This window comes from Drosophila grimshawi, unplaced genomic scaffold (assembly GCF_018153295.1).
Source record: "Drosophila grimshawi isolate 15287-2541.00 unplaced genomic scaffold, ASM1815329v1 contig_311, whole genome shotgun sequence".
Lineage (NCBI taxonomy): Eukaryota > Metazoa > Arthropoda > Insecta > Diptera > Drosophilidae > Drosophila > Drosophila grimshawi.
Window position 1 is genome coordinate 7761379 of NW_025063098.1, and position 20335 is coordinate 7781713.

At 40.0% G+C, this 20335-nt stretch overlaps 2 protein-coding genes across 2 annotated transcripts; both read left to right on the forward strand.

Annotated features, from left to right (window-relative positions):
* Window positions 1-1907: 1907 nt before the first annotated feature.
* Window positions 1908-14788, forward strand: LOC6564453. The gene is made up of 8 exons (XM_001990016.3): window positions 1908-2163; window positions 4870-5246; window positions 5307-5433; window positions 10096-10485; window positions 10548-11275; window positions 11351-11626; window positions 11701-14413; window positions 14500-14788. Exons 2-8 carry the CDS (start codon window positions 4895-4897, stop codon window positions 14669-14671), a joined length of 4758 nt encoding a protein of 1585 aa, XP_001990052.2. The 5' UTR covers window positions 1908-2163; window positions 4870-4894; the 3' UTR covers window positions 14672-14788.
* Window positions 14789-14859: 71 nt separating this feature from the next.
* Window positions 14860-18838, forward strand: LOC6564021. The gene is made up of 7 exons (XM_001990015.3): window positions 14860-15353; window positions 15466-15587; window positions 15652-15765; window positions 15833-16077; window positions 16139-16785; window positions 16843-17569; window positions 17629-18838. The coding sequence occupies exons 1-7, from the start codon at window positions 15177-15179 to the stop codon at window positions 18306-18308; spliced, it is 2712 nt and encodes a 903-aa protein (XP_001990051.1). The 5' UTR covers window positions 14860-15176; the 3' UTR covers window positions 18309-18838.
* Window positions 18839-20335: the final 1497 nt, after the last annotated feature.

Consider the following 20335-nt stretch of genomic DNA (forward strand, 5'->3'; position numbering starts at 1 on the left):
CGCTTATTCTTACGCTCGTAACAGTGACCCAGTCTGAGTTTTACACTCTGCCGGCGGCAGCAGCGCGTCGCTGTATTTGTAGTCTGTCTTTGTGTGTAACATTCCATTTCATTTCGATGAGACGCGACGCGACGTAGCCCGCTTCCTCTCTCTCTCTCTCTCTCTGCGGTCTCCACTTTATGTGGAGCTTTTGGTGGATCAAAGTCACCGTTCGATTGTTAATTCTCAGCGTTCTTTCTTAGCCCCCGCCCCCACTCTCTCTTTTTATTTATTTATTAACTGCGCACTCAGTTCAATTGAATTCAATTACCCAAGTGCGTGGGTCTGTCAGGCAAATGAATTTGCTTACGTATACTTTATTTACGAGACGTATACGTAAAGCCAAATTGAGTCGATCTAAAAACGCAGCCTTGCCAGCCAACTAAGTGCCTATCAGCAATGAGCGATGGCTTATCAAATTATTTATATTTCCATGTTATACTTCAACTTAGTTTCGCTTATCTTTCACATACAGCAATCGCCGATTATCTATGAAACTTTGGTAAACATTTATTTAATTAATAATAATAATTTAATTTAACTAAAAAAAAAAAAAAAATTTTAAAATATATACAAATTTAACTGTAAAAATACAAATTTGAAAACTAAGCGCTAATCTTAAAAATTACAAATTTAACTAATTTAACATTTTTGTGAACTTACTTCTGATTATCTAATAAACATCAATAAATATTTATTTACTTCCATACTTAGTTTAAGGTAGATCTCAAAAATGTATAAATGATTTTCAAAAATATATCAAAATTGATGAATTTACGTGTAACATTCCAAATATTTATAACGATAAGTTTTGGTAAATTTACAGAATTTAAAACATTTAAATTTAATAGGCACTAAGTTAGATGTTGGGGTGTATTTCAAATTTTTTTTAAATTTTAAAATTTATTTGATGTATGCTGTAATTGGATGATATTCAACTTTGCATTCACCTTTGCATTCCTAAATGTGATTCACTTTAGTTAATAAGCTGGGACATCCCCTAATTAAATCATGAAACCAAATGAAATGATGCTCGATCAGTTTCTGTCAGTCAGTCAATGTTGGAGTCACTGTTGAGCTGTGGTTGAGTCACCAACGTGATCAGTGATATATCAGATGGTTAATTTATGAGGTGCAATTTTTAAGATCTTTTCGATGTTGTCCGCTCGGTTTGTGTGAGGCGATGTCTGACAGAGTAAAAGCCGCCTGGAGAAATACATATTATATCTCTTTGTGTTTGTGTCTTATTTGTTTGTGTTGGGCTTTTTCACTTTTTCTTGTGGCAAGAACTTTCTCTTCTAATTGAAAGCAGTTCGATGGGGCGGACGATAAACAAACTGCCATATAGACAAGCGGATTGCCGAGGTCGGGCTCCAGCTCCAGCTCCGGCTCGATCTCAGGCCCGGGGGGCTGGGAGTCAAGTATCCAGCTGGGAATCTTTTGAAACAAGTGGCGAGTGGCCAGCACTGCATGACTGACGACCGATGAAGTTGCCCACCATGAAGTAGATGTTTCTGCGGCCTGCGGCTATTTTATCTCTCAATTTAAATACTGACCAAAAAAAAAGTCACAGCTTATTGACGGCGGAGCGAGGGGGCTGGGTTGGCAGCGCCAAACTGAAAATAAATAATAAACATGTAGAAGAGTGAAAAAAAAAAACAACTACTACCAGCCGCATTCGGCGGCAGCGAGAACTGGTCGCTAGCCTGGAACTCTTGACGTTGATCTTTTTTTTCAGTTTTTTTTTTTCGGTGTGCGACGTCGCGACTCGTAGAAGTTGTGGCATCGGTCTTGGCATCCAACTCTGGCTCTGGCGCTGGCTCTGACTCTGTTTCTGTTACTGGCTCCAGTGTGTGTCGTTGTGTCTTTTTGGCTTCTAATGGTAGCTGTATGGTGAGAATCGATTTAGTTCGGTTTACGGCGATCAAAGATACAAACGCGAAAAAGTTTCTATCTTGTGCGGCGCACGGCATTCATTCAAAAGTGAAACAGTGTCAGGAAGCGGAGGAACAGGAATATAACATTAACATCTACATCTACAACACAAACAACAAAAAGTGATTGAGCTAATTTCCTGCTAATTGCAGCAGGTGTTAATCAATTTGACGGCAAATTGCATTTTAGGTAAATCGTTTTCCGTTGTGCAATAATCGTATAAAAATTTATTACCATTAACGGCCGCACTGCTGTCACAGTTAGTTAAGTGAGCGTGTCCTAAAGCTTTCAAACAAAACATTTTGAAAAATTTCTCTTAATGCTAACCACTTCCTGATTGCAACTGAAGCAAGGCCAAACTGCAGGGTGTTTGGAGGGTGGACAGCGGACAGAGGTGTGGTTACAGACAAAAAAGTGCCTCTTGCAACTCTGATCGTTTTGTTATTGGATAGACAGCAAAACCAAATTGCATAATTTATTGTTGGAAAACAATTGAAAATTTAAATTATTATTAAAGACAATGGCAAAAGGCGGCGTTGTACAATTTTGCATGGGGGCAAATCTTGTAGTCAATTTCAAAATAATAAATATATAAGCATGCAAAAGTTGTTTAAAAGTTACATCTATAAAATGCAGTCTACAAAATAGCGTGTGCTTAAATGTTAAATGTGCAAATTAAATTCTGATTCCCTTGGGAAAAATTGAAAGCTTTAAAAACAACCTTTTACAACCTAATTAGGATCGATCGACTTGAATTTGGATAATGGACTAGAAATACATATATATATTCTCTATGTATTTTATTAAACACACATGAGTAACTTTGTTCGTTAAGAAATAAGGTGGATATAATCAGAAATAATTCAAGCAAGTAACTGCCATGGGGAAGACTTTGCTCAGTATACTAACTGGTCTGCTGATCGGATATTATAGACTAAAAATTAGTTAACTAAGCTAGGTATTATCAGGAGCGAACTATGACGATTTTGTGGCAATGAGAAGGCATTCTCAAAGGACATCATAGAAAAGAATTTATATAATATTCAAGGGAAACATGTTTTAAACTCATAGAACATAGAAACCCTCAACCGGCCAAATATTCTCGCATTAGTGCAGAAGGGATAGAATGGATCTAACTGGTCACAGAGCCTACTATAATAAAATTAAAAATAATTGTGCTGTTGATGTGCATAAATGGCTAATGATTGCTATTCCCAATGTGAATCCCCCGCTTTCAATGCCACTGGGCAGAAGTGTGCACTCAGCTGGCCACTAGACCATTAGCACTACGAGTTTAACACTTGCAAATGCAGTTATTACACTTGAAAAAAATCCCCATGAAGTTTAGAAAATTTTAAAAACAACAGAAAGTAAATTTCAAAGGTTGTGTCTTTCTAAAAAACAAGAATAATTGTGTAATTCCCAGTTACATTTTTTACAATTACAAAAAAAATGTATTTAATTTCCAGCTTGTATTTTATACACTGTATTTTCCCAATACATTTTTTATTAAATATTTCATTATTAAACATTAGTAATTTTTTAACTTGTGCAAACATTTTGAACAGTTTATAGATTCAGATATTTGTGACTAGCATTAGGCAGAAAAATTTCATTAAAATTTTCTAAATTCCAGAATGAGTTTTTCCTAAAAATAATAGTTTGCTCTTCTTGGAAATATATTCTATTATTAGATATGTTCCAGCAAAATAGAAAAAGAGGTTTTCTATTTTAAGGAAACTATTTCTAAGAGCAATAAAACTTTTGAACTTTTCAAGGCGAATTTCTAAACTTCCAGGCGATTTTTGATCTGAGTGTACGCCACTCTTGGCGCCTGTTATGCGTCCAGTGAAGCATATAATTTAACGTAGTACGTATTACATCAAGAAACACGCCAAGAAAACACAATAGAAATATGCTTAGATTAAAAAAAAAATATATATATATATATATAAATATATATGCCCACAACAGCATAGAAATCATTCGGCCAGAGCCGACAAAAAGTGCAGAAAAAGTATAAAGCGATGATAGAATATGGAGATGGCAAATGTAAAATACAAAGCGGACTCAAAAGAAAATATCACATAACATTTTTAAAAGACAGCTTTTGTTGTTTTTGCTTTTGTGGTTGTCGTTGTTGTTGTTGTTGCAGTACTGCACAAAATTACTAAATAAATAACTATAAGCTAAACACGGCCCTGCACTCCCCGATTATGGCACATATTTGATCGTTGATGTAATCACAGCAACAACAACAACAACAACAACAATTGGAATTACATTGGTTTGTTCGTTTTGCGTCGTCCATAATTAAAGTTAATTTGCGCGTTTATTGATTCAAGACAGTTTGTTTATTTTTTTTCACAACTTTTGCCCACAGATAAAATCAAATGAACTTTAATCATTTCGCATGACTTGCAGCTTTAAATACACACATATACATATATATATTTAAGCAAATATGTGTAATCGTATTTAAAATTCACATTTTTCATCACCTGTGAAAAGACAAAAACAAAAGTGAAATTAATACATTGCATGTGCTCTTAGAATACAAGATGAACGTAAACTCAGCTGTAATAATTATTGTTTATATTTGCACATTTATTAAAAACAAAAAAAAAACATTAATAATAATCTAGTCGAGAACTACCAAACACTTTTGTTTTATTTTATTTTCAAATTCTATTATAACTTTATTTAATTATGAATATTTTGTACAAAAAGTGCCATTCTCCATTCAGTGTACGAGTATATATGTTTTTCGGATTGTAGCTTATGCCATAATTAGTTCCATTGAAGCTGCCCTCCAGGGCTATACTCCCAGAAGGTTCCTGTGACAGCGGTCACACAGATATTGAGGTCGATTCATTAACTCTATTGCGCTTTTAGAGTTTTTGCAGGTCGCACTTTGCACATGAGACACAAACTTATCATGATGCAGTTGTCCTTGTTGACACTGCTGTTGACGTCAGGCGCAGGTCACGAGCAGCAGCTGAAGCTCGAGACGTCTCCCCCGGTGGTTTATGCTGCGAGCAAGCCGCCCACTCATGAACTACCTCGGCCGTTAAAGCCGCTCAAAGAACTGACCTTCGGCCAGGGTCAGAGCGAGATAGCGAATGAGTCTGAGAGTGAGAACGAGACGGAGAGGAATCCGCGCTCACGTCGACCCACTCTGATGGATGTGGCGCTCCAACAGAGCGTGCAGAAAGGACTCAATGCCATGGCCGAGCTGTATGGCAAGATACAACCACAAATGCTGCTCAATGGTCTGCAACTTGATATTTTATTGCTGCAAACAAAAAACTCTTCATTTTTTTCATTCATAGGTCAAACACTGCAAAACAATCATCCAGCCGCATTGCTATCGCGCTTCAACGCGCCCAACGCCGATTCGGAGCAAAGGGAGATGGCCGCCTATGCAACGATTGAAGCCACCAAAGCCTTTCGACAAAAGTAAGTCCTTGGGTCGACTGCCAGGACCACTGCGGGTGCATGAGTGAGTTCATTAGCCACAAACACATATGGCCTGTCATATGAGCAAAGTTATTGCCAATATTATTCATAATTAAAATTCAAAGTGTGCTCCACTGTGCTCATGGGTAGATCGAGAAAGTTTCGCTAAAAAAAATATAAAAAAAAGTTAGTCAAACTTTTACGATAGGATACAAAACATGCATGAAAACTCTAGTCAAAGGTTATTTTCCAAAACGATTAACAATTTTTGTTCACATGTTTATTATTACGTACGGAATCTTAATTGTTGCCTGACTTCTCTATATTACTAAAAAAAAAATTAATATAATAATATTTCGTAAATTTTTGCAAATGGGACTATTTTTTTCTTAATTGTTCAATAAATGGATCGATAAGTTGGACTTCAAAGGGAAAGTCTTCAGTTTTAGAAAATCCCTATACTTTTGGCGAAAATAATATTCATCTTAATTATTCAGAAATTATTTATAAAACGAAAGGTTTTTCCTTGCTTAAAATTACAGATATTTCTCTAGATTCTTCAATATACATTCATATATCTTTGCAAATCAAATTATTCATATTTCAAATAAATTTTGTGAAGTCAGCTATGATTTCGCGTCATAAACTCAGATGCAAAATACAAATACTACGATGAGTACTGATGGCCAATAATAATAAACTCTTGTGAATGTTTGGGATTTTTTGGTATCCGTATGTACTCTTGTCTATGCTTTGGAATCTTTTTATTCAATATATATATATGGTTTCGCAATATTTTGAATTTTATTTTTGCCAAGTCCCCAGACTCACTTCACAACTCCCGCAAATGTGGCCAAGACAAAACTTGATACACATGAGTGGCCCATCTGCAGGCTATCTAATGCAAAAAGAGGTAGCAAAAAAAAGTGGGGGAAGTGGTGAGGGGAGTGTGGGTGCACGCCCATGCAGTACGCTGCCAGCACCCCGTGCCACAGCAGCGGTAACTTTCTCGCTTGATTAACGAGTTCTACGGTTGGCATGGCACCCATGGCTGGCTAATGAGTTGAAGTTGAAGTGCGCTGACAAAAGTGCTCCAAAATGCGAGAGGAGCGGAAACGAGAGGGGAAGCGGACGAGGCAGCTGGAATGGTGGCGACACCAGCAAAAATCGTAGCTAATACGACAGTCAACGATTGTTGTAGTTGTTATTGCTGTTGTTGCTGTGACTGCCAAGAGTCAACTTTCACTTTGACATTGAAATGCCACATAATTGCAAGCCAGCATCAGCAGTCGTCATGCCTTGGACCATTCCAAGTTAAGCCAAATTGTCTGTTAGGTGAAGGTAAATTAAAGATGCTCGCCGAGCAGAGCGGAGCTCAACTGTGCTGTGGTCAGTGCAAAAGTAAATGACCTCTTTGGCCAGGCAACGGGAAATAGCAGTCAAGCAGCCAGCAGCCAGCGACTGCTGTAGTTTTTCCAGTTTGCAAGTTTTCACTTTTCACAACGAGTTCGGGCTCGGCTACCAGTTGGTGCTTGAGTTCAAATTCGGGTTTTTTTTGTTTGGGTTTGCGCTTGTCTTGTTGCTATACGAATCCGTGCAATTTTCCACATATAACACACTGAAACAGAACTTTCACTCAAAGGCAGTCATACACATATACAAGTGCAGGTGCAATGAGCCAAAGCTGCCCAAATACTTTTATGTAATTGAAATCAACGGCACTGCTCAATGAGCTGACAACAATAACAACCCCAGACGAAGACGCTTCAATTGTCCATGGAAGTAAATATGTCCCAGCTCGTATTTATCTAATACCCTGTCTGTTTATTGGTCTGTCTGAAAAGTTTTAACATTTTATTTGATACTTGTAAATTTTACAGAACATCTAATCTGACTTTGTTTTCTTTAATAATTTTAGTTTTACAGAAAAAAGCATTAACCCACAGCATTTAAATATAGAAAGTGTTTTTGACAATTGCAAAAATGCATATTAACACATTTCAAAGATTGCAAAGAAAAGGTTTATTTTATTTTAAATATTGTTTCCCTTATTTTCTACAATTATTCGTAACACTTAGTTATGTTAAAAATTAATATCAATGAAATCCACTGATTGAAACCAAATTTTGAAATTTAAAGTCAAAACAGACTAATTTAGAATTTATTTAGAGAAAGTGTTTTGTCAGAGGAAAAAATGTACCCAATTCAAATGCAAAGTTTTAAATTTGTTCATATTTTTCTACGATGCTTTTTAGCAATCAGAAATTTTAAAACTATTAGTAACGAGACCCATGAACTTAAATCATTTCAAAATAATGAAAACCAAATATATCAATTGCTGAATATTTTTAATTATAATATAATTGATATAGGGAAACTATTTTAACAAATTGTTTGGCTATATATTGTTTCATATTTTTTTTACAATACTTTCTGGCTCTTCGAAATTGTAAAAATTGAAAACCAAAAATATTAATTTTCAACTAGTCCTTTTTGATGATATTTACATAATAAGTTTATGTACGTGTCCAATATACTATCTTAATCAGCAATGGGATTGAGATCTGGTGGCATGGCATCTTCGAGTCTGTTACTCTAATTTAACATTTTTTTTTTGGTTTTCTGATTGCTCAAAATCAAATTACGAAATATTCGATGCGGCTGCTTTAATTAATAATGAGCTGCCTTCATCGATGATGTGACCAAGCGTTGGTGCTCATTAATATTGCCAAAAGCAGCATTTAGCCAAAATTAGAAGAAAGCGAGTGAATGTGAACGGCTGTAATTATAAGTGTTAATGTATGTGTGTGTGTGTGAGTGTTTGTGTGTGTGCGTGTGTGTGTGTGTGTTTGTACACACACTGTTATATGGACAGAGACAACAAAACGTTAGAAATAATACATATGAGAGAAAAATGCATAGAGCTTTCCCATTTATGCTCCAACGCTGTCTTAGTCTCTCATTCTCAGCATTCGCAATTTGATTACATCAAACGACGACAACAGCAACAAAAGGCTCAGTAAACAACAAGCTGCGACGACGGCTGATATGACAAAGAAAGATATAAAAAAAAAAATACACACACACACAAACAAAGAAATAAATACAAGACGCGACTTTCGTTTTCTACAAGCGCCAAGACTCAAGCTCTTCGCACGAATTCGGCCTCAAGCACCCAACAGTACGAAAGTTTAGACATACACAAATACATATAAACATATATATATATATTCAGATATATATACATTTTTGTTTTTGTGTCGTTGCGAAGCCGATGAGTTCATTGAACGCCGCTACGGCTGCGCTTCGTCTCTGTGTTTATGTGTTGGCTAAATATTGCGTATACGCCCCGTTGTCTAAGGTAAAGGGCGCTTAGTGCCTTTTTGGTTGGGCATTTAAACGATAAGTTAAATGAAAAAGCAGAAAACTGAAATCCGATAAGCGCCAGATTTACCAAGCTCGGATTTTCCACTTTCACCACAAAAAAAAAACAATAAAATTACGCTGACTTTGTAATACTCTTTAAATTCGCAGAGGAGTGTTTCTGTAAAAATACGAAATGAATTTAGGAAAAAAATCATAAAAGGAAATAGATCATTTTATTTTCTACTCTCGCCTTCCAAATTAATCACTTTTTAATATGCTTTCATCAACAAATCAAATTTTTTATTCAACTAATTATTTTGACACTAGATAATTTTTTGTAAACCATTTTTAAGTTATTGTTTTAGAAAATACAACATGTATAGGATTTTATTATACTCCGTTTAATGAATAAATTAGTTAAATTTTATTTTTATGTAAATGTAATGAACAGATTAAAACTAATTCAATGTTTCATTCGACAATTACATTTTTAAAACTGTCCCGATCTGGCGAGAATTAAATTAATATCAACCTTTATGTTCCAATATAATAATATAATATAATGCATTTAAAATTCATTTAAATGTAGACTTTGTCTATTCTATTACAATCACAATTTGTACATAATTCATTAGCTATTAATATGAAATAACGAAAAAAGAAGAACTTAAGAAACCCAACTAAATTTGACATTTGTTCTTGAACTTAATTTGAACTTAATTTAATTCCTGATACTTATTTATTGACTCTTTTTGTATGAATTATTTATGGATTGGGTAGTACTTTTAGCTAAGTCAGAGTGACATCTTGTTTAACTTTCTGATATATATATATATGAGTAACTACAGTCACACGATAAGATTAGAAATTTCCAATGAGCTAACACAGCTATCATGATCAGTTAATTATAGCCATCGAGAGAGAGAGTAAAAAGCAGCCAGTAAATGGAAAGCCAAATCGGCTAAAATAAAATCTGGCTGCTATCGTTGTGATTTCTTATGCGTTTTCCCACAACACACAACACACACATACAGACGTAGACCCTGAAAACGCAACTTGCTTTAATTTGTTGGTGAATCTCGCATCTTAACGCCCGGCAGCAATGCGACGAACTTGTTTCGAGTCTGTGCAACTTCGTGCAACTTGAGCGTTTTATAAATAGAAGCCGTCAACGCTTGTGGACAGCACTCGAGAGCAAAGTTTGAACGCAGCCATGTCGGCGACATTGTTAAGCGCCAGGATGTGGCATCGGATGAGGACGAGCTAACCGAAAGTCCACTTTAAATATTATTTTAGCTTCCAGCACATCGATGAGCTAGCGCGCCAGGCGCATGCGCACAAAATCTCATTGCGCCGGACGGCGCTGGAGGGACTCTGTCCGGTGCGGGATCCACCGCCCTGCATGCCAGCATCGGAACGATATCGCACCCATGACGGCACATGCAACAATAAGCGACGGCCTCGCTGGGGCGCCTCACAGATGCCCTTCAATCGCTTCCTGCCGCCAGAATATGGCGATGGCGTTGACAGCGTTCGCAGCTCAACGGATGGCAGCACTTTGTCCTCGTCGCGATTCGTCAGCCTGCTGGTGCATGGGGCACGCGACGGTGAGGCACCGCTCACCCTAATGATTGCGCAGTGGGGCCAGCTGCTCGATCACGACATGACATCAACGGCACAGCCACGGTAAGTGGTTAGCTACCAGCACGGCAATCCTTAAGTTTAAATATAACTATTTCATTTCGCAGCTCCATCAATGGCTCCATACCCAGCTGTTGTGGTGGTAAGGACTTTCATCCGTCATGCTTTCCCATCAAGGTGCCGCTAGACGATCCGTGGCTGTCGCCACTGAAGGTTCGCTGCTTGGAGTTTTTGCGCTCGGCGCCGGCGCAACGTCGTGACTGTGTCTTGTCCTGGAGGGAGCAGACCAATCAGGCCACATCCTACATTGACGCCTCGCCAATCTACTCGAACAGCGCCAAGTCCTCGGATAATGCGCGTATCTTTCGCAACGGTCAACTGATCTATGGTCGTGGTAATGCGGCGGATGATGTTTGCCAGCGCGGTGCGATTGCGACACAGTGCATCCGAGCGGGCGATGGACGCAGTGGTGAGCAGCCCGGTCTGCTGGCCATGCATCATGTCTGGGTGGGCGAACATAATCGCATTGCTTTGGAGTTGAGTGAGCTGAATCCGCATTGGAGCGACGAGAAGATCTTCCAGGAGACGCGACGCATTGTGGGCGCCATGTTCCAGCATATCACCTATCGGGAGTTTCTGCCCATCGTACTGGGCAAGGAGGTATGCAAGTTGTTTGACCTGGAGCTACTGAGCACAGGCTACTATGAGGGCTACGATTCCAAGACCAATCCCACTGTGGCCAATGCCTTCTCCTCGGCTGCCTTTCGCTTTGGTCATTCCCTGGTGCAGAACTCCTACATGAGATGCGATCGCCATCACAATGTGATCAACAACAGTGAGTTTGATCCAACCGACAGACAAGCGAGATTCCTCAATGTTTCACTGTCTCTCTGTATCTCTGATCTTCTAGATGTCAGTCTGCACAAGGAGTTCCAAAATGGTGATATTGGCACAGCGGGTTCACTTCATCGCCTGCTGCGCGGATTGGCCTCCCAGCGTGCGCTGAAGCGCGATGAGTTCATCACGCCCGAGCTGACCAATCATCTATTCCAGACACCAGGCTTTCCCTTCGGACTAGACCTGGCCGCCATCAATATACAGCGTGGTCGGGATCATGGATTAGCGCCGTACACCTCGTGGCGTGTGCCCTGTGGCCTATCTCCCATTCAGAGCTGGGATGAATTCGGTAACCTTATGACTCTCTGGAGAATCACACGTCCAGCTTGTACTTACCCCATCTTCTTCCCATTTGTGCTGCAGCTAATGTGGTGGGTCCGGAGTCAGCCAAGAGAATTGGCCACGCTTATCGCAGCGTACACGATATCGATCTCTTTGTTGGCGGGATTGCGGAGCGACCCGTGGTGGGTGGACTGGTTGGTCCTACCTTTGCCTGCATCATAGCGCAGCAGTTCAGCAACTCGCGTCGAGGCGATCGTTTTTGGTACGAGAACGGTGACTTCGAGAGCTCTTTTACACCAGCGCAGCTGCACTCGCTGAGGAGGGTATCGCTGGCGCAGGTGTTGTGCCGGGCCGTGGGTGGTGGCACTTTCCAGCCGCACATTTTCATACCCGCTGAGATGACGGACAACGAACGTCAGACTTGTGGCTCTGGCATTCTGGGCTCAATTGATCTGACTCCATGGCTAGAAAAAGATCCGTTTCTAGTATCCAAGCAACAGCCGGATCATATATTCAATATTTTGCAGTCGGATTCAGGACAAAATCAAATGAGTGCCACGTCCTTTGTCAAGGAGGACAAGGCGGGTTTCTCGAACCGCATTAAGCCGGGCAATCCACATGTGGACTTCAATCCCAATTCAGCGACGGGTTTTCTCCGACCCACAAACGGTAGCATTCACAAAATTAACGACAAACTCGATCTGAAACGAAAGACTCTAACCACGACAAAGACGCACAACAACCGACATGTGACACCCACTCGAAAGACATCAGTTAACGGTATTAGTAATAAACTAGACAAATCACCCAAACTTGGCACAAGAGTCAAAAACGTGATCACCAGAAAGCCAGGGGGATTAACACCCAAACGCACCGTAATTATTAACAATGTACCCCTTGAGCTAAGAAGCGCAGCGGAGGGTATTTCAACGACGACTGAGACAGATGACGACACACACTCGAAAACAGCAACAGATACCGACTTACCCGAATCACGAGCGGACGACGAAGGACTTCTCACCATGGACAGACCTGAGACAACGACAGTCCGTATAGACAGACGACACTTGAACGATACTGGACAAACTGCCGACGAGCTAGTTAATACGAAGAGGGTGCAACGTCGGGTGAACATCCATGAGCTACTGAAGACAAAAACAACAGACACACCAGCGGTTAGTAAACTATTGCACGCTCATCGCAATCGAACGACAACAACAGCACAAACAGCATCAGCTACTACAGGAAGCTTTGTCCGGGTTAGTCGCACAACCAAATCATCGAAACTATCGAGAACCACCAAACGTGGCATCGAATTACGCAGTCATTATCAGAGTCGTCCGGTGTATCCACAGAAGGTAGTTGTAAACGGACCCAATACAAACGATCAGTACGAAATCGAGATAAACATACGACAGACGAACAAGAGCCCTGTGACACGACCCATTGGCAATGAGTATGCCGATTACACGACTTCGACCATTTACAGACCCAACTACAGCAACTACGAGAACAGTTATGCACCACACTATTTGGACTATGGCAGCACCACGCCCGGCTACGACTATTTACAAACGCATAGGGACACGATCTTGCATTCGCAGAGAACCAAGCCACCGACAATTATCTACTTGAACGACAACGATGACAAACGACTGACAACACGAGCACCGAACATCTTTCAAAACTTTTTAACTTTTGCCACCAATCCCTTCAATAGACGTCCCACAGAGTCTCCCAGTCCGATTTCTGTGACCCACAAGGAGCGTCCCTATCAGGAGACCCATGTAATAAATAACCCAATCTCAAGCACACACAGTTTCACAGCTAACTCTGCGTATGCACCACGTCCTACAGCTTCCCCTTTGTCACAATCTTATCCAATTTCGAGTAGCTCCCAAATAGGACCGAATTCCCACACAAATTTTCTGCATGCGTCTAGCAGTGCCGTCAGCTCGGGACAGTTTGGCAGCATTTCGGGATCCGCTGTTGCCAATGGAGCCGATAGCACATTCAGCTTTAATATACGTCCGCGTCCGGAACTCAATCCGGTATTTAGTTCATATCCACATCCGCAGAGTTCAAATGGCGGCTATGGCTTCTCCTCGCAGTCGCCCTACAAACCGGACTATTCGCACAGCCAGAGCGAGTTATACTACGATCGTGAGCTTGTGCAGCAGAATTCTAGTCCCTTTTCCAGTGGCAGACCAAAGACACAGACTTATTACGGACTCACGTCGGAACTGAAGGAGGCAGGTGGGGTCATCAATGAGATTGCAAAGGCGGACCACAAACTGGACATTGTACGTGACTTTGACTACTTGAGCCGAACGCTGGGAAATGTGACCACGGACGAGAGTACCCAAGACACCACTGACGATTATGTCTATGACGAGGACGAACCAAACAAGACCATTGACTTCATCAAGCTAGAAAAAAAGACGGCAAACCTGATCACTTCATCCTCCAGGATCAGCGATAAAGATAACATTAACTCAACGACGAACCACACAACAGCTGAGAGCCTGGACGATAATTTCGTACTGCCCATACTGCTAGGGGACAACGAGACACAGACAACGTACATGACTGAAATGCCGAGACCTATAATGTCAACCACAAGGACTAACAGCAAGGTAACGGATTTTCCAGACAGTGTAGGTAAGCAGTTGGGCAGCAACATTTTAGCCGAAACTGAGGACTATGACGAACGTGCAGCACAGGCTCATCACGGACAGAAACAGTTTCCCAATGTGGCCTTTGCGCCCATCAACGTGCTGACAAAACCAGACAGGTGAGCTCAATCGATAATAATCGATTTTGAAAATCGCTTATACTATTCCCAAGTTATACTAATTTGATGTATACCTCTTTTTACAGACCCGACAATTGGGTGATCTTTAACAGAACAAACGAGGAACCGCTATTGCCACCACCGCCAGCACTGAGTTCCGCTACGGGCGCTGAGCCCACTAAAGAGGTACCAATGCCATTTAGCATGATGCGCAATAAGGAAAAAGAAGTGGACTTAAATACGAAAGAAACCGAATAGGAAATGAACACTAGAAATACCAAATTTGCCTAAGTTTATTTAAAGTATTTTATGAAAATGTCAACTACGTTATAAGCACCGTAGATAAGTAATTTAATTCATTTTTATTTAATTCATGTTTCAAAATCATTATCAGTTTGAAAATTAAAAATGTGGCGCGCGCACAGCCTTGCCAGATAACAGAAAACATTAAGCAAAGAATAGCGACCGATAACACTTATATTTTGAGTACGGCGGTCACACCATTTATCGGTCGTCTGTCGGCTGGCCGCCACAATTTATCATCCATAAACTGAATAAACTGAATAAACGAAAAAATTTTCGCTTCCAATGTAAAAGTTTAGAAAAAGACTGCAACAAAGCAAATGGGATTCGATGCGTGTGCCGGACTTGATTTGGCCGTTGCTAACGCCTGCGTTTAAGCTGATCATTGATTTTTATAGTGTCGGCCCTTTGCTACCGTTGTCGGTAAATTATTAAGTCTGATTTTCGAGTCTGTGAGGCAATGGAGACTGATTACCAAAATTACGTCGAGTCATTGTCGGGAGTATCCTCGGATGACGATGACATCTCCACAGTGGATAGCTCCGATGAGGCTGAGGAGCCGACCAACTCGCACAGCCACCCAATGCAGCCGCAAACGCGAACGCGAAACTTGATGCAAATGTTGTACGACAGAGAGGTATGTAAATAACACAGACACACACCTTCAACACACACATACATTTTAATGTTTTGCCTAATGCACACCAACACTGATATATATGCATGTATGTGTTTATGTTCACATGCAGCGAACAGGATTTTTTTCAGGTCGATCACAAGCGGGCCAGAAACAGAAGCTTCCATATGACCGGGTGCCAAATAGATTAAAATTATATCTCAAGGACGTTTTGGCCAGCAATGCGATGGAGGGGTAAGCAGCAGCAAGGACTTGGCAAGGAAATGAATTATTCTTATTCAAAGTGATATTCTTGCAGGCACATCTTCATGGGATTGACTGCTTGTGGGCAGTATATGATCAGTCATCGGGTCGAGTGCAACGATAATACGTCCCTCAATCATTACTCCTTCAATGTGGGTTACAAGTATACGTAAGTGAAGCAGGAGAAGCATGCAACGGCATTCCAAATAGGCAGTTAATCAATCTCTACTTTACAGGCTTTACTTTTGGCTGTTTCAACCGCACAAAAAACTACGTTACTTTTTCTCGCGTCGTCTGTTTGATGATCATGTTGTCGATAATCTGAAATCGGTTACCATGACACAGTGGAAAAATGCAGACAAGCAAATATTGGTTGTACATGGTGCCGCTACAGAAGAGGGTGAAGAATGCTATATAACATATGTTAAAGTTCCTAAGCTTGGTTGTTTGGAGTGCAAAAAGCTTTGCGATGACGGTCCATGTAACGTATATATATATTACAAATATATAAATTGAGTTAATTGTTCAAATGATATTTTCAGATTCCTTTTACAACGCTCATTGTATCAATTGCCATTTGACTGTGCACACAAAGTATTCCTCGACCGAAACGGATCCTCGCTTCGAACCGACCATCAATCTTCTCTGCCCGGAGCGCATTCTTATTATCTCGAATGGATTCATGCACATGCTGCGAATTGATGGAGACACGCCGGCCGTATCCAGCAGCTCCTTGCCACAGCAAAACTATAACCTGCACGGTACACAGCACAGCCAGACCCTTTTGCTGCCACGCACTCCACTGGCCAGTGAGGAGGATCGCTGCTCTGTCCCGTTTACTGGCTCTGAGGCGGACAGTGAGCACAGCGTTGTAGCGCGAATAATTGCCGATTTTAGTGATATTGAAACAGAGCATACTCAACGCACTAATAATGCCATCAACAACAACATCAACGAATTTCAACAGCGCTCCAATACAGAATCACACAGTGTCTGCAACGAGAAGATAATCTTCTCATCTAACTGCAGCAATGGCATGGCTGCGTCCAGCATGACACTGTCGGAAACCACCTTGCCAGTGGTAATGCAAAATGCCGTTGGCCCCAATGATTCCAGCCAAGCGCGTAAGCGTAATCAGCGCATTGTTACTAAGTCTTACCGCAACGGGATCACAACTATTGACATGCAAGTAAGTTTTGCCATACAAATTTAGCTATCGCAAATACTAACATTATCCATTTCACAGAACACATCGACTTCCAGCTCAATGACAGATAAATCCAATGCATACGAGTTCTCTGAGGACAACGAAAAGTGTGAAAAGATTTCGATATTTCGCAAGCGGCGGCTTGCTGACAAGAAGTACGAGTTTTCCGAGGATAACTCTGAAAACATTATACCGTTCACTAAAATACGCTCAGCAGGACGTACAACATTCAGTCCTTCGGCTGCCAGTTCAACCGCTCAACGTAGTTTGCATCGATTCTCGCCTACAGCTCATTTTTTCCACAATTCTCCATGTGCTTCGCCATCGTCCTCGCCACATCCGGCACACCCGGCACCGCCTGCGCAGACGCCGCCGCATATAGGATTTCGTTCACCACCTTCCAGCTCGAATCTGATGCGTTCGCCCAGCCGCAATGCAAATGCAGCCACTGTGGCTGCTCAGATATACAATCAAAAGTCGCCACCGCTGTCCCAGGCGACGCAACAGATGCTCAGCTATAAGCCTGTTGGACCTTTGGGTGCACTATCGCCATTGCAGGTATCTATGGCGAAGCGCTTCGACATTGGCGGTTCCATGTCACCCAACGCGGGTCTTTCATTTTTATCGCCGCGTCGCGATGAGCAGCGCATTGTCGAGATGCCTGTACAAGGCGGCCTGATGCCAGAGAAACCGGTGTGCACCAAGAAACTGCGACGTCGCTATGTAGATGAAGATGATGCCACTTCGGTGATTACCAGTGAGGAAGGTAAGTCATCATTTTCGAATAATTTATCATATCCAATCTGAATATCGAATTATTGGCAGACGACTGTATCTCGCCGGGATATCACACATCACTGCCAATGGAGGTACACGGCTCGTGCTACTCGGAAATGCAAATGATATCACAGGCATCATATCAGCGCCTGCGCTGCAGCAGCATCATTATAACACAGCATTCGTTTGACCTCGAGACGTTCACATATTATGTCATAAGCATGATCTGTCAAAAGCATCAAAAGATGTACAATGTGTTCCACGACTGGGCCTATGAGGTCATCAATGTGTGCCCGCTCAGCCAAACGATCAGCGGCTTGCTAATGGCACAATTCTCGGCACGAGATCAGATGCCAACCAGTCCAACGAATTGCATGTATTGCACCGGCCGCATGGGATGTAACTTCCACAAGGGGCAGTATGAATGTCGCATTCTCTTCACATGGAACATGGAGAGTGGCCAATGGCAAGTACTGGACTATGGCGAGCTCAAGGAAATACACGAGCTGTTTAGCCCCCTCAAGCGTCTAGGCAAATCACGCCTGACCTTTGCACAGGTGGCCAAGCAGATGGCGCGGGAGATGTCTGCCAGTCTCAATCGATTACCTGATTATACTTGCAATTTGCGAGTTCTCACAGCAGATATTAAGAAATCGAAAACATCCATTTGCGATTTGGACAATATGGTTGAGTTTTTTCTGAAGCGCACAAACATCGAAATGCTCTGAGCATATCTAAAGGGTTCCTATGGCTACGGCATAAATTGCTGTTTCACAATTTTGCCGTTACCCTCTCGTAACGTACAAGTGCTTCTAGTTCAGTTTCAAACACAATAACGTGTGCTGTATTTAGTTTTTAAATTCATTTAATTTATTTTAATGCAACGAAACGCTTTTGCAAAAGGTTGAAATGCGTCCTAATTTTGACTGAAGTCGTTTAAGTAAACTATAACTTCTAGCTAGTTTTTTGACATCCATACAATAATGCATATGTATATACTTATATACCTTAAATATTTCACACAATACATTCTATTTAAAAATTAGTTAGTTCATACTACGATTTATCAGTGTGGTACTTGAAAATTTGTTACCACTTAGTTAAAAAATAAAAAATATACAAATCTAATGAATTATTTGATGTAAATTAAAACTTGAGTGAGTTACATATTAAAACGGTTATATGGCCAGTAAATAAGTTCATGACAACCCCGTTATTTTTTAATATAAACTATATATACAATGTATATGCTTTCCGAATACTTGAATCGTTGTGTTTTTATTATTATGAATTATGTGGGATGTTTTTTTCTTCTATCAAATCATATATTAAGGTGGGTTTGTAAATAATTTTTTAGTCATTGTGCACAGCTTCGTTCTTCCACTGTTGAGTATTTTTGTATGCCATTTATTTAATAAATACATACACTTGCTGTAATTATGTGAAAACTCAAATCAGTTAAGTAATTTCTCATATTCTCTCAGTTAAAATAGCTAAAATCGTATTTTGTCATAACAACACAACAAGCTTTGACTGGAATACGAAAACCCTATTTGACCATAGTACTATAAACAGCCAAAGACAAATCCGCATTCGTAATTGCATTGTAATCCTCTCGACAAATCATTTTTCTCTTGATTTAAATATTTTTAATAATGATCCAACTAGACCATGCATTTGAGCAGATTCACTAAAACAAAACTAGGTTTTCTTCCTGTTGACGATCCTGTTAAGTCCTTTCATTGGAGCAGCAACTTCCAGCAACAATTTATTTCTATTTAATCCTATATCTATCAAAATATCATTAGCCAACTTCGCAAGACCTTCATTCACATTTTTTTAATTTGTTTTTGTTTTGTTTCAGAAATCGATCCAATTCTAAAAATACCTTATCCTTTGAAATTGGACCATTTTTACGAAGATATAGCCAAAAGTCACAATAAGCAGTTACATTTTTTAGACCTATAAATTAAATAAATGTATATTATAATTATTATAAATATCAAGAAAACTGTTTGAGAAAAGAAATATGTAAATTACATTTAATAACAAAATCTCAATAACTATTGTTTTCTTGAAAAAGAAAGTGAATAATGAAATTTTTATTTAATAAAAAGGATATGTGTATATTGACACCATTTTATAGTTGCATATTATATGCCAGTTGAAGATGTTCTCTGTCACTTTGCCATGTGAGTGTTGAGTGCTTGTAATAGCTTCTATTTTGCTTTGTTATATTCTGATAAAGAAAAATATATTAAAATTACATTTTAATCAAAAGAGATGGGTTCTCCTCACCGGCCAACAAAAGCCTTCAACAGCTTCTTTAAGATTGTTGCTCTGCATAATCAGCAACCTTGGCCAGTGACAAATATATCCAAATATTTGATTATATTTTGAATATTAAAGACTATTTCACTGATATAAGAATAGATTTCCAAAATCCATAACATTCATTGTTAAAAACAAATCGAAACTAACAAAATATGTAAATTTAGCAAACTTGACTACAAAGTTATTAAGTAGAAAAATTAGTGAAACAAATTTACTTTGTCTGATTCCGTAAATTACGTCGACATCCGATATTTATAATTGTCGTCTGTTTCTCCTGTTTTGCACAAAATTTCGTATTGCAGTTTTGATGGAAAGTGTTCGCTAACAACATAATAATGATAATAATTGGTTGAATCCTTAGAATCCTTTTTTATTAGTTATTCATTCATGCGGTTTGGCGTAGCTATACAATCTTTTGTAT

Bases quoted from the DNA above. Each gene is read 5' to 3' on its own strand.
- LOC6564453 (XM_001990016.3), top strand. From the start codon at position 4,895: ATGAGACACAAACTTATCATGATGCAGTTGTCCTTGTTGACACTGCTG. The intron at 5,247-5,306 runs GTCTGCAACTTG...TTTCATTCATAG, and splicing joins ACCACAAATGCTGCTCAATG to GTCAAACACTGCAAAACAAT. The intron at 5,434-10,095 runs GTAAGTCCTTGG...ATATTATTTTAG, and splicing joins ACCAAAGCCTTTCGACAAAA to CTTCCAGCACATCGATGAGC.
- LOC6564021 (XM_001990015.3), top strand. From the start codon at position 15,177: ATGGAGACTGATTACCAAAATTACGTCGAGTCATTGTCGGGAGTATCC. The intron at 15,588-15,651 runs GTAAGCAGCAGC...ATATTCTTGCAG, and splicing joins GCCAGCAATGCGATGGAGGG to GCACATCTTCATGGGATTGA. The intron at 16,786-16,842 runs GTAAGTTTTGCC...TCCATTTCACAG, and splicing joins TCACAACTATTGACATGCAA to AACACATCGACTTCCAGCTC.